Source organism: Bos javanicus, chromosome 4, assembly GCF_032452875.1.
Source record: "Bos javanicus breed banteng chromosome 4, ARS-OSU_banteng_1.0, whole genome shotgun sequence".
NCBI lineage: Eukaryota > Metazoa > Chordata > Mammalia > Artiodactyla > Bovidae > Bos > Bos javanicus.
The window spans coordinates 60,780,892-60,802,544 of NC_083871.1; the positions used below are offsets into that span (position 1 = coordinate 60,780,892).

General features: G+C 44.5%; 1 protein-coding gene across 5 annotated transcripts in view; it reads left to right on the plus strand.

Moving 5' to 3' along the window:
• ELMO1 (engulfment and cell motility 1) overlaps positions 1–21,653 on the plus strand; it is a 584,006-nt gene that overhangs the window by 233,447 nt on the left and 328,906 nt on the right. For all 5 annotated transcript variants that reach the window (XM_061414116.1, XM_061414119.1, XM_061414114.1 and 2 more), the window contains 3 exons: positions 394–444; positions 3,125–3,247; positions 4,898–5,029. In XM_061414116.1, the coding sequence (XP_061270100.1) occupies positions 394–444; positions 3,125–3,247; positions 4,898–5,029 (306 nt within the window). The remainder of the gene's footprint in view (positions 1–393; positions 445–3,124; positions 3,248–4,897; positions 5,030–21,653) is intronic.

Here is a 21,653-nt window from a genome sequence, read left to right on the forward strand (position 1 = left end):
GCATAAGTTGCCTTGTAGTAACAACTCTCTGCACATATATATTCTAATAAAAGCTGATGAGCCGTTTCAGTGGAGAGCCACTGCTCTCATTTGGAGTGTTTGATTTTGATTTAGTACTCACCTTTCCCTGGAAGGAAGAAATTCAAAAAAAAAGAAAAAAAGAAAGAAGTCACAGGTGCCACATTTCTTTCCTTTGTTTTTGGACATTGCTGTATTATCTAAACAACATTCACAAAGTCAGTTGAGTAGTACTGTCCATTTGAGCCCTTTCTTTGGTAAGAAATACTGCTGATATCCAGTTTTGAAGCACACCCCAGCATAAAGTCATTTGGGGCCACGTGGAAATGTTTCTTTCAAACTGATGCTTTTCTATCTGCGTGTTTTCTTCCACAGGAGATGGCGAATATTTTGGCTCAGAAGCAATTGCGTTCCATCATCTTAACGGTGAGTACCTGTGTGCTGTGAGCACCTTGCTGGGGAGGAAGGGTCTGGTAAGATTTATTGATCTCCTCTTTTGGCTTGGTTTTGTGGTTTGTTCTGTGACTTGCTTCTGTGGCCAAGCAGTGGGAAGTAGAAAGGAAGTAAAAGTGTACTTTTGGAAATGGAATAAATAAAGCTTTCCCCCAGAGATGGCCTTGTGATTGGAGGGCGGGGGTCCCTGGAAGAGAGAAACGCCTTGTGGCAGGTTTATTATAACTCACCAGAGCTTTAGCTTTGTATTTAAGGAAGTTAGGGACTCCCTGACTTTAACAAATCCACCAATATGAGCTAATACCGTTTTTAATGAGGAAACTAGAGAGAAACATATCAGACTCTGAGAGAAGTCTTGAAATTTTGACCATCATTTTCCTGGGCCACTTTGCTACAGAAAGGCAGGAAGGTCAGGCATGAAACCCACTCATTCACTGTAATGCAAAAAATACCTGAAACCTCAGTCAAGAAGAGGCTCTACATGTTATGTTGTGAATGTTTAGAAGTAAATCAGATAGCGAGATTTCCTGAGGCCTTATCTGCTACTTGAGTTTTAACTAAAGGCTGAAAGAAACATGTGTGATTGATTCTTCTGCTTACCAAAAAAAAAAAAAAATGAATAAAGATTTATGCGTGTATAATTCCAAAAAGGAGTTCTGCAAGCATACAGTTACATACACACATACACATACACACACATTCCAATACCATGAGGCCATTAAAAATTAAAAACCTTATGAGGGCAAATAAAATAAATATTCTAGAATCCAAAGCCAATAATAATGACTACAATTTGTCATCAAGTATGATGTTAAACTTCCTGGCTATTAAGGATAAAGAGAAACCATATGAGTGTACTTTTCATTACTTGATAAAAGGGGTACCCCAGGTCTTTGGAGGATGACATATTCCCACCCCCTGGAACTGGAATCTGAAACGGGTATTGTCAGAACATTCTAATATATTCTTTGTCCAAGAATGGTTTTGTAGAAATTGTAGAGGGATTCAAAATACGGTTATTTTTTATACTCACTCTCAATAAAAGTGGAAGCAACAATATTAATCATAGAGAAATGAAGGTATTTGTGTAGGGGGTGGAGGGTGATGAAAGAGCAGAAACCTGGAATTAAAGTCTTAGCCTGTTGTTGATATCGCCTTGGTGTGGCAGTTGAAGTTAGAATGCCCAGAGATGGAGTGGGTGAAATGACTGTAGCTACCATGTCTCAAAGATCAGTTTACTTCAGCGTGACTGTTTTAAATGAGACCTTGATGACTGGAAGTTTAAGATTGGTTGGTATTCTCTGGCAAGAACGTGGAGTGTAGATACTGTTGAGTTGCTAGTAAAATAAATAGCCACATGCTTTAGTGCCCATACACTTTGGACATTAAACATATACCAAGAATTAACATTCTCTTGGGAAGATTGGAAGATATGAGGTTTGATTTCTCCCCATCCCATTGCTTGGCTTCCCACCCTCCAACGCACCTAATTTTGGTTCAGCGACTTCCTTCTTTGTCTTGTTCTTCACCCCACCTCTCCTTTAATTGGCTGTTTCATCATGGTGCTCAGAGCCAGGCTGTGGAGTCCAGGTTCAGGGCACCCAGAGAAAATTCCTTGAGACAGCAAGACATGGTTGGGCCTAGCAATTCAAAATAACTCATTCGAGTGGGTGTTTCACCTCTTTGACTGGTTGGTTGGCATTTTACAAAGTATTTATTTATTTATTTGCCTGTACTAGGTCTTAGGTGAAGCATGCAGGATCTAATTCCCTGACTAGGGATCGAACCTGGGCCTCCTGCACTGGGAGCACAGAGTCTTAGCCACTGAACCACCAGGAAAATCTCTGGTTGACTGGAATGTTTAAGGCACAACTGTGGTTTCTGCCAAAGCAGATGCATATTAGGTCCAAGTCTTGAATTCCATTTCAAACCCAGCCCTTGAGGGGACAAAGGCCCACGTATTATAGTCTGCTGCCACTCTTTATATTTATTCCATTTTAGTTCTGTTTCTAAGGGGAAGGGTCATTTTCCAAAAAAAAAAAAATTCACTCACTGCCTTGTTGGGGTAGTGGTCACTGTATAATGTCCACAGTGAATTAATGACAGATCTGATAGCTACTTTGCCTTTGTGTGATGCTTCTAAAGCTTTCCCTGTTTAGATGTGGGATCACTTCTCGGAGACAGCTGTAGGGTAAGAGGATGGCAGAACTGCTTACAGTACATGTATACCATTTATTTTTCTGGCAAGGCAAGCAGGCAAGGAGTGCTTCTGTTGTAGAAATCCACAGCTCTCCTCAAGACGCTCTCATTTTAGGCATACCTTCTCTTATATGGCTGTAATAGCCACCGCATTTCCATTTCCTGCTGCACCTCCACTCTTCCCTGAACACAGTAGGTCTTTCCCCAGTTCTGGCCTAAAGATCAGGAAGCTTATTGGGTCCTGAAATGTAAAGGAAAATTTATACCAGGGTCACCTGTGCACTCATCTTTCTCCTGAAAGTGGTTCCACCCACCTCCATGCCCCGTGCTTCCAAATGAGGTCTTCTGAGGTTCTACTTGGCATCATGATGGGGGTGGGGTGGGTAAATTAGGTTATTTGCTGTTACTTTATTCCTTTGTTTAAAAATGTTTCACTCATGAACCATCTCCCTAGCATGTCATCCGAGCTCAGCGGGCCATCAACAATGAAATGGCACACCAGCTGTATGTGCTGCAGGTGCTGACCTTTAACCTTTTGGAAGATAGGATGATGACCAAGATGGACCCACAGGACCAGGTGAGTGCTCATTAGACAACAGTCAAAGCATATGAGGGAAAGAACATCCTTAAAAGTCTTTTCTTGAGCTTCTTAGAAACCAGGAGGCTTTTGATGATGGTAATATTATTATCATCTCAGAACTTAGGGAAATGGATTTAAAATTTTGGTGAATCTAGAATCAGAGAGGGCTTCTCTGACAGGTCAGTGGATAAAAACTCCTCTTGCAATCCAGGAGACACAGGAGACAGGGGTTCAATCCCTGGGTCAGGAAGATCTCCTGGAGTAGGAAATGGCAACCCACTCCAGTATTCTTGCCTGGAAAATTCCATGGACAGAGGAGCCAGGCAGGCTACAGTCCAAACGGTCGCAAATAGTTGGACATAACTACGTGACTAAACATGCATAGGATCATAGAATAAAATAAATGAAATATTTTGTTATGTATCGAACACATGCATACTCTTTCCTTATTCGATAAGAAAGCCTGACGTCGCATGACTACAAACACTGACTCTTGGCTAGTGCCTTCATTGGTGATAGCTTTGGATTCAAGTCCCCAGGACACAGAGCCACTTGGTAGCTCTGTGTGATATGGCTTCTACAGGCTGAGAGAGTATTTCCATTCTCCAGTGGTCAGAGCCGTGGGTGGAGGTCCCAGGTTACATCTGATTTCTGGGCTTCCATTTCTGTCGGTTGGCTCTCTGCTACAGATCTCTCTAGGTCTCTGGCTGTTGTGCTTGAGAGGTTAAGTCTTGATCCAAAAGGCTCTGGGGGAACTTTACTGTGTGAAGACAGAGTGAGAGGAAACAGCTGGGAGCGCTGCTGTAGCATATTTGCAGCTTAAACAGCGCTGCAGCTTTGGAAAGGAAAACACTCGTTATTGGCACGTGAGGGTCTGATCTCTGGCAGATGTGGATGCACATGCGAAGTGTGTAACCGCCGCAGCACTTCGTTCGTGGCGTGAGGCCACGCGATTAAGAATGATCCAGAGGCTTCCAGCGGCCGTCTAATGTGCCCCACACTTCTGGCAAGGCCAAGTGCAATCATCACAGAAAGATGAGACTGCCTTATGACTTCTAGTTCGAAAGGCAGTGCGTCCAGAGATGGAACAGCCCTCCCTTCTTGGAAACCTCCTCCTTTTTATGTAAAAGATACATGCCTTTTTCTTATTGTGGTTAAACATGCACCACAGAACCTTTACCGTTTTAACCATTTTTCGTATTTGTCTCTATGAAGTCACTTCTCAGTGGAGTTAGGGGTCCCTTGTCACTTACCTATTGTTCTTAAACCTTATGTACCTCTCACTTTATTTCTGACAGTACAGGACTTCAAGATCCTCTAACTTGGCTTTTTCCAATCAGAAGCCTTCCATCATATTTGGGGCCCTCATTGAGAATGTCACAGGGCAGTTGATACCAGAGGTCCAAGGGGCTTGGCCATGCGGATAATTGTGGAATAAAGCCAAGGCTGACCAGCAGGGAGAGTGGCAGGAGGGGGAAAAAAAGTTCACAGAGCTGTAACTTAGAACACTGGTTGCCCTTTATCTGTTTCCCTTTTGCCTGTACCCAGTGATTCATTTAGACCCTGGGGAATGAGGGAGTGGATGAAACATCACAGAATGAAGGCAGCTCTCTCTCCCTCCCGTTTTTTCCTTCCTAACCCCTTCAGGCTCAGCGGGACATCATATTTGAACTTCGAAGAATTGCTTTTGATGCAGAGTCTGAACCAAATAACAGCAGTGGCAGCATGGAGAAGCGCAAGTCCATGTACACCCGGGATTATAAAAAACTTGGCTTCATAGTAAGTAAGCCATCTCCAGTAAGCTCTCTCCTTCCAGCACCCGGGGGCCTGACCTCAGCCACATAAGCGATGTCTCCTCTGAGCGTGTGGTCCTCCTGTGCCTTACAGAATAGTTTCCACATTTTCCAGATGTTTAGCTGGTTTAAACAGGATCACATGAAAATCTCTTCTGGCTGCAGCGGAATGGAATAACTTGTACAAGTGTGACTAATACTGAGTTTGTTTATTCAGTTCTGATTAAGTGTAACCAAGAGTAGTTAGCCCGGAAAGCATATAGACTTCGTTAGATCTACTTCACAGGAGGCTGAAGATTCTATTTAAATTAAATGGGTGATGGCAACTGTGGGAGAAATCTTATTTGGGGCTGGTGACTGGGTTATTCACATATGTCGATTCCATATCAAAATCAGATTGAGAGTCTCCTGAAATTTGATCATGGTGTGACCTGCAGTTTATATTGTCCTGAAAGTTTTGTCTTGCTGTGGATGCTAATTAGTCACCACCTAGATTTTCTTTTTACTTGGTTTGCACATCAGAACACAGCCTTGTCCTGAATATAATCTGTTGTTTTTGTTTCTGCTTCCGGTCCAGTTTTGCTTTCATCATTATCACATTTCTATATGACCTTTGGCTTATTAACCTCAAATTCTGCAGGTGTAAATTTGGGTTTCTTTCTACCTCCTTCATAACCAACATAAATCAGACTTTTGTCTTCAGTAATTAGAAATGATCAGGCATTATTTTATAACTGCAAATACTCTTTCCTTGGATATACATACACACACACTAATATTAATATTCATTTGTACACATTGGTATTTATGCTTTATTGTTATTTGGAAAACCTTATCTTTTGTGGGAATTCTTTGAAAATGTTTCCACGTCAGTTATATGCATTGTTTTCATTACTAAAGAGTTGTTATTATATGAGTGTACTACAGTTTATTTAGCCAAGCTCTTTTACTGAGTATTTCAGTGTTTTAAAATTACAGATAAGTCTGCAATTAACATCTGTGCCTCTCAGTATTGATGTACATCCTTGATCATGTCGTTAGGATAAATCCATGGAACTGGCATTTCTATGATATATATTTTTACAGCTTTTGATATCATCAAATTGCTTTCCATAAACACTGGGTAATTTCCACTTTAACCATTGGTGCATCAGAATAACTTTTTTATAAACCTCTCCAATAATATTTGTAAAACTAGAAAAAAAATAATTTGATGTTATTCCTTATTTACTGGTAGTCTTAACATGTTTTTTCTAAGAAGAACACTTCTGAAGCATTGTATTCAACTTTGCAGCTTGCTTTACAGAGCTTCATTTTTATGTTGTCATATCCCAAATTTTGACTTTGACATTCCATTTGATCTTTTAGCTGAATCTGTTTGTCTAAATTTTCGCAAAAAGCTCCAAGACTAATGGAGAGGTGAGCGTCCCTGTGCTTGGTGTGCGTCGATGCTCAAGGCTCCGAGGTGGCCCCGGCCCTGCCCTCACCCGTGTGTTGGCCGACTCCATTTGCTAGGGAGTTAGCCGTCGAAAGCTCACACTCTACCTCCCCGACAGTTCCTTCCAGGTTTTACTTTAATGTGTTCAGTGAGGAAAGTGAAAGTGAAAGTTAGTCGCCCAGTCGTGTCTGACTCTTTGGGACCCCATGGACTGGAACCTGCCAAGCTCCTGTGTCCATGGAATTCTCCAGGCAAGAATACTTGAGTGAGTTGCATTTCCTTCTCCAGGGGATCTTCTCGACCCAGGAATTGAACCCAGGTGTCCTGCATTGCAGGCAGATTCTTTACCTTTTGAACCACCAGGGAAGCCCCATGTTGAGCCAGGAGTCATAAGCAAATCACCTGGGAAGTTGTGCAAAATCATCCAATCTCTTACCCTTAGGTCATATCAGAATGGCCAGGGCACAGACCAAGGTGTGTACACTTCGAACTGCTTCCCCTCAATCGTGATATTCTGTCCTGGAGGACAGCCTGTGGATAGCATACACTTGAGTTACTGCCATTCATGTTCCTCCTTTTGACTACCTGGATTTCCTCCTTTTAACTACCTGGATTTCTAGTGCATTTGAACAATGTGGAAAATGCAAAGTGAACTCTTTACACACACTGATCCCTGGACACAGTGTGTCTCTGACCCAGGTCCTAGTGGGTTTTGTCGGGGGCAGTTGGGTCCCAGAACACACAGTGTTATCTGTTGTCCTGGGCATGTGTCTGAGGGATGGAGGAGAGAGGGAAGTTGAGGAAAGACCACTCGGTAGGACCTGGATTATCCCAGCTTTTTGTGTTACTGCAGGTCTCTAGGGAGGATTAGACTTAATGAGGGTGGGAGGTATGAGACACCTCCTTTTTTATTTCCATACTTTAGTCCTGTGTGAAATCTCCAGGGTATCCCACAAGCCAAACTCTGAGTGATTTTTCTCGATGAAACTCCATCTGTCATAACACGATTGATAATTCCTTCCGCAGTTGGCTTCTGGGGTCTGTCTCTGTCTTAGCTTTCAACGTCTGCTGAGTGTTTTTTGCTTTGTGAGTACTTTATGAAGAATGTTGCATTTTTAAAGTAAAAGTTAATTTTATGTGGTTTTAAGGCCTTCAGCACTTATGTGGCCTCCACTCCAAGGATTTGAAAAGTCATTTAAAAAAAAGCAAAAATCTTGAACAGAGAATAACCAAAATGGAGTGTTGATTTCCTTCATATTTCCCTGGTACTTTTCTTTGAGCTTTCAATTTTAGTCCTTCCTTTGAAACTTCTTCCAGGCCACAATATTGCATCAGGTAATGGAGAAACTGAAAAGACCAGTCATGATTTCTAATGCTAGAAATGATGCAACCACTTTCACAAGCAGAAATTTTCTCTTTTGACTACCTGTCAGCAGAAATACACAGGCCTCACTAATGGAAAGACAGGCTGGTGGTGCCACCTAGAGGCCATTGTGCAAAACGCAGAAAGCTGGTTGAGGACCTCAAGTGTCTGGCCCGGAAAGCTCTGGATGCTGGAAACTATCCTGGTAAAGGATTCTCTCTGTGCTTCCAAAGGAGGAGTAATCTTGTCTGTAAACTCCTTACCGACCTCCTCCACAATCTGAGATTTGGGTAACCTTTTGGATCTTTTTGAAGAAAAGTTCAAGTCATATAAGATTGTTATTCCTCTTTTTTACATCTCCTGAGTACGCATTGCCCAGGAAATGTTAAGTGACAAATTTTTGGAGTTGAGTGAGTCTAGATTTTAATTCCATCCTTCCCACTTAAAAAGCCACTTACTGATAATGAGCCATTTATTAATAACTGGCCAGTGGGGCAGTTATTTGGGCTTCCCTGGTGGCTCAGTGGTAAAGAATCCACCTGTAAAGCAGGAGACACAGGAGGCGCGGTTTCAATCCCTGGGTTGGGAACATTCCCTGGAGAAGGGCATGGCAACCCACTCCAGTATTCTTGCCGGGAAAAATCCCATGGATAGAGGAGCCTGATGGGCTACAGTCCATAGGGTCGCAAAGAGTTGGACACAACTGAAGTGACTTATCATGCAAGCACGGGGCAGTTACTTAACCTATTTGGGTGTCAGTTTCTTCAGGATGAAACTGGGCAGATGCTCTTCTATTTCGCAGCTGCTGGAGGGCCCTGCTCAAGACCATCTTTTAGCAACTGGCCTTGCACCTGCATGGTGGAGGCACCCAGCAAACGGCACTTCCCTCCCTTACTTTTCGGAGAGCACATATCAAGGAAATCATAGGCAGCTTTTTCAGTTTTCCGAAGTGGAGGGGCCGTTGCTCCAACAAGGCAAGAAGAACAGTTTGTTACCGGATAATAAAGCACGACACTTTTGAGAAGGCAGATGGGCCTCACATTTCTTCTCAGTGCAGCATCCCAACAGAGCAGATTTTTCTGGTGAAATCATTCTAAAGTCCCAATGTAAAGTGGCTAAATGGCTTATATGGTTAGTCATAACACAGAAAAGCACTTGCTCTTAACACAAAGCTGCTTATTCTTCCAAGATCTTTTAGTGAATGGTTTCTGAGTTGCAAAATGGACATGCTTATAGATTCCCTGGTAAGAAGAGGGAGTCAAGGATGTCTGGGTTAATACTAATCTTATTGGAACTTCTAAGGAGGAGCACGTGTGCTTCTCAACCTGACAGAAGGCAGATTCACATTTTTAGAATGATTTTATTTTGAAAACACAGGAAATACCTGACTATAATGACCAGGAACTGTGATGAATGCTTTGCATACTCTGAGAAGAGTTGAGTTGAGTTCCTAGCCACAGACCCTTCAGAACGTGACTGTCTTGATGTCAAATTGATAGCTTCTCTATTTGTGGATTTTACCTTTGTCCAGTCTAAAAGGAGATATCTGTAGTTCTTTTTTTGAGCCCTCGTAGACTAAGGCAGATGTCAGAAAATGGAAAAGAGTGGGTTTTTTCCTTAGTTGTCTTTTTCTTCTTCTTGAGCTTGACTGGGGATAAAATAAGCTCATTTTTTAAAAAGAAACTCTTTCTGAACAGCATAATGTGCTTTTAATATGAAGTGTTTTGATAAGCATTTACCTTAACATTTTCAGATGGTCTTAGCAGATAAAAAAAAAATGGCTAACATGATGGTGAAACAAGGTAGTGGGAAAAATATTATTTCAGAATTAAGACTCTTTTAAAATGTAGGTTTTATTGTATTCAGGTATAATAAGGCCAGCCCTGCCCCTGGAGATGGTTGTTGTTGAACAGGCAGGTTGTTATTCATAGATCCCAAGAGGAGGGAGCATGTGACCTCACAGGAACTTAAGGGGGCACTAGGGTCGGTCAGGAGACAGGGAGCAAGGGGAAAACTAAGGCAATAGCCTTTGTTGTGGTTTCCACGGGAAAGCTAAGGCACAGCGGGTAAGCAGACTCAGAACTGGCTGGTTTGAATAATCTCCCTGAGTTCTGAAGCCTGCATACTACCCTGCGTTGTCCGGTACTTGGCCCTGTGTTCATTAGGGCAGGTGGATGGTGGCCCCGAGTGTAAACACCTGAGAAAGGAGGTTGTTGGGGGAGGAAGGCAGCCTTCTTATCTCTAGAAAGTAGGTCACTCTGCAAAGGGGAGCCCCTCCAATGTCAGCAAGGACCCAAGATTCCAAAGCATCAGAAAATATAAGAAAATGAAAAAACAAATGATGAATACAGATTTACATTCAAATTTTTAAAGGATTTTTTTACCTTCTTGGGTGATAGAAGATACTTATGCACAAGTATAATTATCCATAATTATATATGCAGTGCTTGGTGTCATTTTAATATATTTTTTCTCAAATACAGATGGCAGGATATGAAATGAGATGCATATTTATATATCTCTTCCTCCATCTCCATCTCCATCTCTGTTCCCATACCACAGAAGACAGCGTCTTAGTCTAAGTGCTGCTGAAATCAACAGCTACTAGGAGAGTGTGACATTGGGATTACGCTTGTCCAGGGCTGTCTTTGAGTCTGCCACTCACAGGCTGAGTGATTCCGGCAAGGTACTTGACATTGTCATGTCTCAATTTTCTTATCTTTAAATGGGGCATGTTAGTTGTTTCTGTCTATGGGTTTGTTGTGTGGATTAAATGAGTAAACTCTTACAAATCGTACAGAATGATACCCGGACATAGCAATTTGGACAGTGTTACAGCTACTATTAATATTATTATTGGAATGTTGCCCAGTGTCCCATGACACTGTGAGAGACAATGCTGGGGGAATGTGAGCGTTGTAAGTTGCTCCTAGGAAGATAATGAGAAAATGCATGGTTCAAAATAACAAAGATGAGGGAATAATGTGTGCTTGGGAAACTGCAAGAAATTTGTCATGACCAGTGTTCATGTTGTCCTGGGGTCAGAGAAGTAGAGTTGGCATTACAAGCAAGAGACCAATTATAGAGAATTTTAAATTCAGAGGGGTTAAAATAGACAGTCAATCTTCATGGCTTCCATACCTGAATATTCACCCATTCCCTACAATTTATTTGAAATCAGTCATCGTGGGCTTTCACAGTCATTTGCAGACAAGCACATAGTGGCCAAAAAATTGAGTTACTGGGCAGTCTCACGAGATCAGCAAGGGATCTGCTGTCTTGTTTCAACTCTTAAACGAGTATCCCTTTTGCAGTCCAGCCAAGGACACATTTTCAAAATGTTGTGCTTTCTCTTGGTGATTTTGCCATTAAAAATGGCCCCCAAACTTTGTGCTAAAGTGCTGTCTAGTCTTCCTAAGTGTAGAGGCTGTGATGTACGTGCCTTACGGAGAAAACCTGTGTATTAGATAAACTGACTTCAGGCATGAGTGACACTGCTGTTGCTGTGAGTTGTGTTAATGAATCAACAATATGCTACATAGTGAGTTTTTAAACAGAAATGCACACAAAACAAGGTTATATATTGATCGATTGACAAAAATTTGTGACCAGGGGCTCAAAGGAACCTAAACCTGTACTGCCCTTAGGAACAATGGCTCAGTGTCCGTGATGATTTCATAGACCATAGGTATAGGAAACAAAGAGAATCCATGTACTGTAAGGCCCTGGAGAGCTTTCAGGTGGGGGTGAGCCATGGAGAGGAGAAGCTAAGGTGGTCCTAGGCTCAGTTCTGTGCTCACCACGTATCCTGTACATGCTAAGTTGGGAAGAGATGGCCCATCCTTCAAGAGCTCACAGGTATGTGAGACGTCAACAAATGTCTGCAAGTCACGGCACCACTCAGGACAGTCCGGGCGGGTGTGAATACTATAACCTACTGTGACTTGAGTCGTTTATTTCAAGAGGCTGCCTTGAAACTGCTGCTGTATCAAATACTGCTGCTGCTGCTGCTAAGTTGCTTCAGTCGTGTCCGACTCTGTGCAACCCCATAGATGGCAGCCCACCAGTCTCCCCCGTCCCTGGGATTATCCAGGCAAGAATACTGGAGTGGGTTGCCATTTCCTTCTCCAATGCATGAAAGTGAAAAGTGAAAGTGAAGTCGCTCAGTCGTGTTCGACTCTTATCGACCCCATGGACTAACTGCAGCCTTCCAGGCTCCTCTGAGTACTGGAATGGGGTGCCATTGCCTTCTCCAGTACCAAATACTACATCCCCATAATTAGGTGAATTTTCATCCTATAATCAAGTTTCATTCCAAACTCATTCTGCATAGATGAGAATACAGCCTCGGGTGGGTCTGGCTTATATTTCAGCATCACTCCTAACAGGACTTTCTTAAAGGTTTTGTCACTGAGAATGTGATTCAGTCCCTTGGACTACAAGGACAGCATTAGCAAGAATCTAGACTATATGGAAAGTAGATTTTAACATTTACCTAATTTTTGCTGTCCTTAACCCCCTTTCTCAAGCATTTCTGGAACCACAAGTTAAAGCAGATTTTAATAAAGAAAATCACTTTTTCCCATAGGGATGATTTAATAATTGGAATAGTATTCCTAATCAAGAACCCTAATTTCAAATAGTTAAAGATGTGACCCATGAAAGTTAGGTCATAAAAAATGGGACAACTAATTAGGCTGGGTTGCTCTTCACAGAAGCTCTGGCAAGTCTTAGTCAGTCCACCCAGCCCCAGCCTACCCCTTCCACCCGAGGGAGGGACCTTTTACAGACTGTGATGAAGGGATAACTGAACTCCCTGAATGTTTAGGTTCAGTCTGGATGAAATCACAGGCAGTTACCACACGCACCTACTGCCCAGAACCACATCTTCTATCTTCTGCCTCATGGACACTGTGTTCTGGTCCATTCTGTTCAGAAATCCCCTTTCCCTATTCAAAATGCAGTGAGGCCCCGGTCCTAATCATTTCTAGTCTTGCTCCATCTGAAAGGAAACTAACAGAGCACTGCGCATCTGCGAGAGGAAACGGCAGGCCACTCCAGTCAGTATTTCTGCCTGGAAAGTCCCGTGGACAACAGAGCCTGGTGAGCTCCAGTCCTTAGGGTCACAAAGAGTCGGGCATTACCGAACTAGCCAAGAGATACAGTTACTAATGAAGCCTGAGCAGAAGCAGCCAGCAGATGGAGTAAACCCACAGCCGTTGACGACTCTCAATCAGACCTCACCCCCGACGAACTCGGGAGTATCAGCCACTGGGACACCCAATTATATTACAGCTTTGCTTATCAGCCTGCAGAGTTTGAAGCTGTAGGGCCAAGAAAAGAAGCCTTAGGATCTCTTCAGGAGGTCTGCTTAGCCTTCATCAAGGTCCTACAGAAGCTGCTGCTGCTAAGTCACCTCAGTCATGTCTGACTCTGTGTGACCCCATAGAGGGCAGCCCACCAGGCTCCCCCGTCCCTGGGATTCTCCAGGCAAGAATACTGGAGTGGGTTGCCATTTCCTTCTCCAATGCGTGAAAGTGAAAAGTGAAAGTGAACTCGCTCAGTCATGCCCGACTCTTAGCGACCCCATGGACTGGAGCCTACCAGGCTCCTCCACCCATGGGATTTTCCAGGCAAGAGTACTGGAGTGGGATGCCATTGCCTTCTCCATCTACAGAAGCTAGGGCCATTCTAAGATGCCCACCTGGCCTCCTTGTTAAGTGAGATTGGCCTGCTGTTCATAGCCAGTGAGCATTTATATGTAGCATCCACATCTCCTGATGCTCATTTCCAATTATTTTTCCTTATGCTGTCGTGAAAATATTTTATATGGGGTGTTAAGAGTCTATACATCGAACATTTTCTTCTGTCTTAACATGGAAACTCAAGAAAGAATGCACTGTAAATAGAAAATCCAGATGAATATCGACTGTAGAAACAATGATAATAATAATGTATTTGGGGGGTTAAAAATATATATAATTAAAACGTGGAGCAACAATAACTTGGAGTGTGTAGCAGAGTAAAAACGAACCAGCTGGGATGTGGTACAAAGCTATTGTGGAAGTCTGAGCTCATTCTTGATACGTATTTCTCAGGTGAGCAGAATATTATGGATTCATTTTTCAACTTTTTCTTTTAGTAGCCATTTGTGACCTTGTGGACTGTAGCCCCCCCAGATCTTCTATCCATGGGATTCTCCAGGCAAGAATACTGGCGTGGGTAACCATGCCTCCTCCAGGGGATCTTACCAACCCAGGAATCAAACCTGTGTCTCTTGTGTCTCCTGCATGGCAGGCTAATTCCTTGCCAGAGTGCCACCTGGAAAGCCCCTTTTAAGTAGCCATTTCTGGAACTAATTGTTCAGAGAGATCACCGAGACTCCCATCTTGATGGTATGGGGTACTTGAACCTCATGAACATTTCTTTCCCTTTTATCCCTGCCTTTCTCTTCCTCACTTCAACAAATAGCAAGGGGGTTGTGAAAGGGAAAGCCAAAGAAGGGCATTGTTTGAGGATACTCATAGTTTAAGCCAGAATTTGCAGGCAGTTCTGGCAGTCACTCCCTTGACTGGCAGGTAAGAGTCTGGCAACTCCTCATGACAGGTGAAGAGAGGACACCGTGGCCAGGATGGGCTCTGCAGTGTCTGTCTTGGATGTTTTCGATCAGTGATGCACAGTGTAGCATCTACTATCTTCACGTTTGGTTTTAAGTGCTGAGACCATAGCATTGTTGGAGTTGTGGGTGCGCACATAGAAGAATAAAAGTTCGCTTCTGAAAGTCTCTGGCAGAACCAGAAGATGGGATATTGGGCTTCATTTCTCTGTCATTGAACTGTGGGGAGCAGATCACTGGGCAGAGCTGCTGCGCGGTGGGCTTTTCTGGTTGGTGTGGTGGTAGGGCCGCCTGCATTGCAGGGTCGCATCATCACACTTGCTGGTGATGCAGGGACACCAAGAAGTTCCGTGTAGAACACTTGCAGACTTTTTGTTTCTTCTTCTTCCTTTGCTGTCTGGCTGGGGTGGGAACGGATGGTCCAAGTGGGCGTGGTGTGTCTGGCTTGCAGGGGCAGCCCCCACGCAGGCTCTCTGTCACTGTTGGAGCTGACAGATGGGCCCGTTACCACTGCCTGACTCTTGTATCAGGGCTTGTGCTGTTGCTGCCACTTCCATCAGCTTGGTGACTTCACGTACGTGACAGGTTACTTCCCTTCTCCCTTCCCTAGCAAGGGAGAGGAGCGCAGAGGTGCAAGAAGAACTGGGGACAGTCTCATCTCAGAATCAGCCCCCCATGAGCCAGCTGTTACCCATGGATGCCATGAAGATGGAGAAAAGTACAACAACCTTATAAGGGACGTGTGAATAACTGCGCTCTGGAAGTGCTTTATATTTTTAAAAGAAATATTGAAAAGGAAAATTTTTTACAAACAAATGGACTGTGATTCATTGCCATGACAATATTTGAGTTTTGTTCTCCTCTCGTATTTTAATGCCATTAGTTTTAACTCTAGGCAGAATCTCTCAGGTGACTACTGAAAAGTGAGTGAGAGGATGGGTTTCTCCTGCTCCGTTTTCCCCACTCTCCTCCTGTTCAGTATTCATTGCGCCTATTGTTGTTCAGTCGCTAAGTCGTGTCCAGCTCTTTGCGACCCCATGAACTATAGCACTCCAGGCTTCCCTGGCCTTCACTGTCTCCTGGATTTTGCTCAGACTCATTTCTATGGAGTCAGTGATGCCGTCCAACCATCTCGTCCTCTGACACCCGCTTCTCGTGCCCTCAAGCTTTCTCAGCATCACTGTACCCAAGCTGGGCCATTTATCTCCTGTTAGTGCTGATTTCTAGTCACTAGGGGGCGCTCCACACAAAGGCTGAGCGACTTCACTTTCACTTTTCACTTTCATGCATTGGAGAAGGAAATGGCAACCCACTCCAGTGTTCTTGCCTGGAGAATCCCAGGGACCGGGGAGCCTGGTGGGCTGCCGTCTATGGGGTCGCACAGAGTCGGACACGACTGAAGCGACTTAGCAGCAGCGGCAGTGCTGATTTATAGTCACTAGGGGGCGCTCCACACAAAGGCATGTGTGTTAGTTACTCTCCAGACAGAAGATATTTTCTATCAAGAGCAGCTCGTAGAAGTCAGAGTACTTGGTGGGGTAATTTTTAAAAGACTGAACCCTGGGCCAGCCAAAACCGTCTGCCTTAAACTTTAGCTTAAAACCGACAAGAATTTTGTCTCCTTGCAAACAAAACTATGAAGGCAACTTATTAAACAGTGTTAGTCACAAACTCCTTCAAGTTGCCCTCTCCTGGCATTCTTTCTTTGTACATGGGATTTTGCAACAAGGGTTACCATTCAGCAGGTACAAGGGTGGTGCACAGGGAATGTGAGCTTCAGTTCAGTTCAGTTCAGTATAGACTCTCAGTCATGTCTGACTCTTTGCGACCCCATGTACCATAGCACAGCAGGCCTCCCTGTCCATCACCAACTCCCGGAGCCTACCCACACTCATGTCCATTGAGTTGATGATGCCATCCAACCGTCTCATACTCTGTCGTCCCCTTCTCCTCCTGCCTTCAATCTTTGCCAGTATCAGGGTCTTTTCAAATGAGTCAGCTTTTCTCATCAGGTGTGGACACCCAGGACTGATCTCCTTTAGGATGGACTGGTTGGATCTCTTTGCAGTCCAAGGGACTCTCAAGAGTCTTCTCCAACACCACAGTTCAAAAGCATCAATTCTTTGGTGCTCAGCCTTCTTCACAGTCCAACTGTCACATCCATACATGACCACTGGAAAAACCATAGCCTTGACTAGACGGACCTTTGTTGGCAAAGTAATGCCTCTGCTTTTTAATATGCTGTCCAGGTTAGTCATAACTTTCCTTCCAAGGAGCAAGTGTCTTTTAATTTGATGGCTGCAGTCACCATCTGCAGTGATTTTGGAGCCCCAAAAAACAAAGTCTGACACTGTTTCCACTGTTTCCCCATCTATTTCCCATGAAGTGATGAGACCAGATGCCATGATCTTCGTTTTCTGAATGTTGAGCTTTAAGCCAACTTTTTCACTCTCCTCTTTCACTTTCATCAAGAGGCTCTTTAGTTCTTCTTCACTTTCTGCCATAAGGGTGGTGTCATCTGCATATCTGTGGTTATTGATATTTCTCCTGGCAATCTTGATTCCAGCTTGTGCTTCCTCCAGCCCAGCGTTTCTCATGATGTACTCTGCATATAAGTTAAATAAGCAGGGTGACAGTATACAGCCTTGACGTACTCCTTTTCCTATTTGGAACAAGTCTGTTGTTCCATGTCCAGTTCTAACTGTTGCTTCCTGACCTGCATACAGATTTCTCAAGAGGCAGGTCAGGTGGTCTGGTATTCCCATCTCTTAAAGAATTTTCCATAGTTTGTTATGATCCACACAGTCAAAGGCTTTGGCATAGTCAATAAGGCAGAAATAGATGTTTTTCTGGAACTATCTTGCTTTTTTGATGATATGGCAGATGTTGGCAATTTGATCTCTGGTTCCTCCGCCTTTTCTAAAACCAGCTTGAACATCTGGAAGTTCACAGTTCACGTATTGCTGAATTTTGACTTGGAGAATTTTGAGCATTACTTTGCTAGCGTGTGAGATGAGTGCAATTGTGCGGTAGTTTGGGCATTCTTTGGCATTGCCTTTCTTTGGGATTGGAATGAAAACTGACCTTTTCCAGTCCTGTGGCCACTGCTGAGATTTCCACATTTGCTGGCATATTGAGTGCAGCACTTTCACAGCATCATCTTTTAAGATTTGAAATAGCTCAATGTGGACTTGGCTGCTGCTGCTCCCAAGTCGCTTCAGTTGTGTCCGACTCTTTGCGACCCCATAGACGGCAGCCCACCAGGCTCCCCTGTCCCTGGGATTCTCCAAGCAAGAACACTGGAGTGGGTTGCCATTTCCTTCTCCAATGCAGGAAAGTGAAAAGTGAAAGTGAAGTCACTCAGTGGTGTCCGACTCAGTGACCCCATGGACTGCAGCCTACCAGATTCCTCCGTCCTTGGGATTTTCAAGGCAAGAGTACTGGAGAGGGGTGCCATTGCCTTCTCCCAATGTGGGCTTAATGATATATAAACAAGTCAGTTTCATCTAAGATAATATAACATTGCTCTCCGGACACACAGTCTGGGGCCAGACTGCCTGGTTTTGCATCCCAGCTCCATTGCTCCTCAGCTGCGTGACCTTGGACAATTTACCTAACCTATCTATATCCCATTATCTGCATTAGTAAGAATGGCATAGTAATAGTTCCTACCTAAGCTTCGTGGTTGAGATTAATGAGTTAACAGAAATCCAATTCTTAGAAACCTGCCTGACATTGAGAGAAATTTAATAAATTCTAATTATTGCTGTTACCCTTTGGGTTGGGTGACCACCGTGAGTGTGGGGTCTGCGTTTTGACTTTGACAGTTCTCCAATTGACTGGAACCAGTTGTATTAGAGAGTAGAAATAAGTGGCTTCAAAGTGGAGCTAATCTGAGGGATAATATGTCCCAAGAGTGCTTCCCTGGTGGCTCAGATGGTAAAGAATCTTCCTGCAATGCAAGAGACCAGATTTGATTCCTGAGTCAGGAAGATCCCCTGGAGAAGGGCATGGCAACCCACTCCAGTATTCTTTCCTGGAGAATCCATGGACAGAGAAACCTGGTGTGCTATGGTCCACGGGCTTGCACAGAGTCAAACATGACTGAGTATGCACGCACATACACAATAGGTCCCAAATTCCATGAATTCTAGAGAATTTTTTAAAAGTGTTTGGCAGGGCAGGAATTTTATAATCGTCAAGAAGTGTTTAATGAAGAGGTAAATCCTTTTCCTCTGCCTTGAATAGCAGCTCAGGAACCAGCATTCAGGCCCATGGCTAAGTATGTCCTTAGGGATTCGGTCCTCATAGACGCCTGCTCCTGTGAGGAGTTCCAAGAGGCAGGAGGGCTCAAAATCACAATGTAAATCAAAGACATTTTGCTGTTCAAACAGGAAACACTTTTCAATTAGCTGACTCCATACAGGGTAGCCCTTGAGAGTACCTTGGACTTAGGCTAGACTGCACTAGAACGCGAGCATTTGATCAGAGTCTTAAATAGGACAAGCAGTTATGGGATTCTGCTACCTGTGACGGATTGTTGTAAACATCCAGCATCTCTTCCCATCATGCTCTGCTTCGTGGCTGAGCCTCTTGATTTTGCCCCTGGTAGGATGTCAGGGGTCTTCCCAGGTAACACTAGTGGTAAAGAATCTGCCTGCCAATGCAGGAGACATAAGAGCCGTGCGTTCGATCCATGGGTCAGGAAGATCCCCTGGAGGAGGGCATGGCAACCCACTCCAGTATTCTTGTCTAGAGAATCCCATGGACAGAGGAGCCTGGTGGGCTACAGTGTGTGGGGTTGCAAAAAAGTCAGACACGAGTGAAGCAACTTAGCACACACACACAAGCCGGTATCAGAGCGTCTTGAAAAGCAGTGCTGGATCTTCCAGGGTGCAGGCCAGAGGGTGAGGAAATGCCAGGACGGAGACCCCTGGTGCAATCGCCTGCTTGCTGTCGACCTTGCCTTGGACAGCAATTGAACAGCCCCAGGTCAAGTTAGTGGGCCTTCTATTCTCATTCTCTTTCCTGAGACTATTTTTTGTCCTCTTTTCCAAATGGTCACCATTTGTCCGTGTGTCTCATAGCTCTGAATTCGGTGTGATGTGACCTTGGGAGAGGAGGTGTGAACAAGCCATGCAGACCTGTTTTATGTCTGGGAGGAAGTAATTTATACACCAGGAGCTGGCTCCGTGGTGTGGGATTCTAATTCTGGGTATGGCATTTTGTATGTGTAGGAAGGCTGTCAAAACCTTTCCAATGGAAGGGACCAGAACCAATTTGAGAATAAGGTGGTTATGTAAGAACTGTCCCGGCTCAGGCATCTTGGCACATGTCCTGCGTTGTTCACTCCAAAGAGGAGAGAAAGGGGAACAGGAGGAATTCTCTGTGCGCTCTTGAAAACCCACAGACTTACCAGTAAGAGACGACACGCAGTTCTGAGCTGTTTCTGGAGTTTTCTGTAGTCAGAAAAGGGTAATGGGTGTGCATGAACCCTTTGCTTTCTTATTATTCCTGCTCCTCCTCTTTAAAATGTTCACCAAACTGACTAGCCTGCTGGGTCTATGTCATCTTAAGGAGGCCCACTAGGGTTTCCACTGGTCTTATATCAGTGACAAAACAGCCACAGTGACCACCCCACTAGCAGCAGCATTTGAGCCCGTCTAGGGACCTGGGCCAAACGGTTCCCATGCAGTGGAGCCTCCACAAGGCACGAGGCACAGCCATGACTTTTCCTACTTAGAGGTGAGCTCGTGTGGCGCAGACATTGGAGATGGGCATCATAGAAGGGGAGGTGTTTAGACGTGCAGGAATTCGAGGGTAAACAAAGGGACCAGTGCGGATTAGCCCTGGCTGAGAAGGAGGAGCATGAGTGATGAGCAAGGACAACGGGAAGATGTGAAGAAAGTGCTCCTTTGACGACAAGTCATGAGCAATTTGTGCCTGGGGGTTTGGGTGATAGTTTGATAATTTTAAATTAGGAGAGTACGTGGTTAAAGATGAAGATTTCACTTTGATGGTAGTATAAAGAGGATGTTGTTTTGGAATAGATTCTTGCAGCCCTTTTTCTCTGTGTGCATATGGGGGTATTGTAGGCCTTCCGGTGGCGGGAATACTGTCAGTATAGCACGGTTTGAATACTCAGTGTGGGTTCCTCTGAGCAGAGGATGTGTAATAGGTTTACTAGTTTATTTAGCTCATCCTCTCACTCCCACAAGAACTCCCAAACCTCCAGCCCCACTTCAGCTCCCATACCCCGATTATGGGCTTCTGTGGCTAATCCCTCACCCAGACTCCTTGTTTGGGGCATCCCACTACCGCTGTCCCGCCCCCCCACACACACACATACATGTGTGTGTGCTTATGTGTACGTGCACAGGTGTGTGTGCCCATCTGCTCGCAGGAGAGAAATTGACAAGAAGAGAAAAATTGGATGGCCTGTAACATAGGAACTGTCTGATTTGTTTTTAAGAGCTGCTGCTGCTGCTGCTAAGTCGCTTCAGTCGTGTCCGACTCTGTGTGACCCCATAGACGGCAGCCCACCAGGCTCCCCTGTCCCTGGGATTCTCCAGGCAAGAACACTGGAGTGGGTTGCCATTTCCTTCTCCAATACATGAAAGTGAAAAGTGAAAGTGAAGTCGTTCAGTCGTGTCCAACTCTTAGCGACCCTATGGACTGCAGCCTACCAGGCTCCTCCGTCCATGGGATTTTCCAGGCAAGAGCTAGGAAACAAAATTGATACTCTTCCTGTAAAGAGCCTTCTGCATTGTCCTGTTTTTAGTGTTTCCTAGTGACTCAACAAGGTATAGATAGTCCTGCCCTATTTTTAGTGCTGGGTGTGAGTCTACTGCCTAAGGCTGCTGGTTTCCAAGGGTGCTCCTCCTCCAAGCTCCCAGTCCTGCAGGACCTTCCCTGGTGGAGGCTTGTGGAGCCACATCCTCGTCTGATGCTCCCGTGGTCCACAGTTCCATCCATCGTCTCTGTCCGCCCCTGCTGCTTCTTTAACAGCCTGTTGTCTTCATTCAGTTTACATGTCAGAAAAAAATTGCCTCCGTCTTAAAAGCGATCTATGTGAAAATGTCAGCCTAGCAGAAGTGCAGGGGGCCTGTGGGTGGATGAGCATCTTTTTGGGGGCTGTGCACTGTGACCCCTGTCAGGCACGGGGGCTTCAAGTGTGCTTGCCTGTCCCCAGC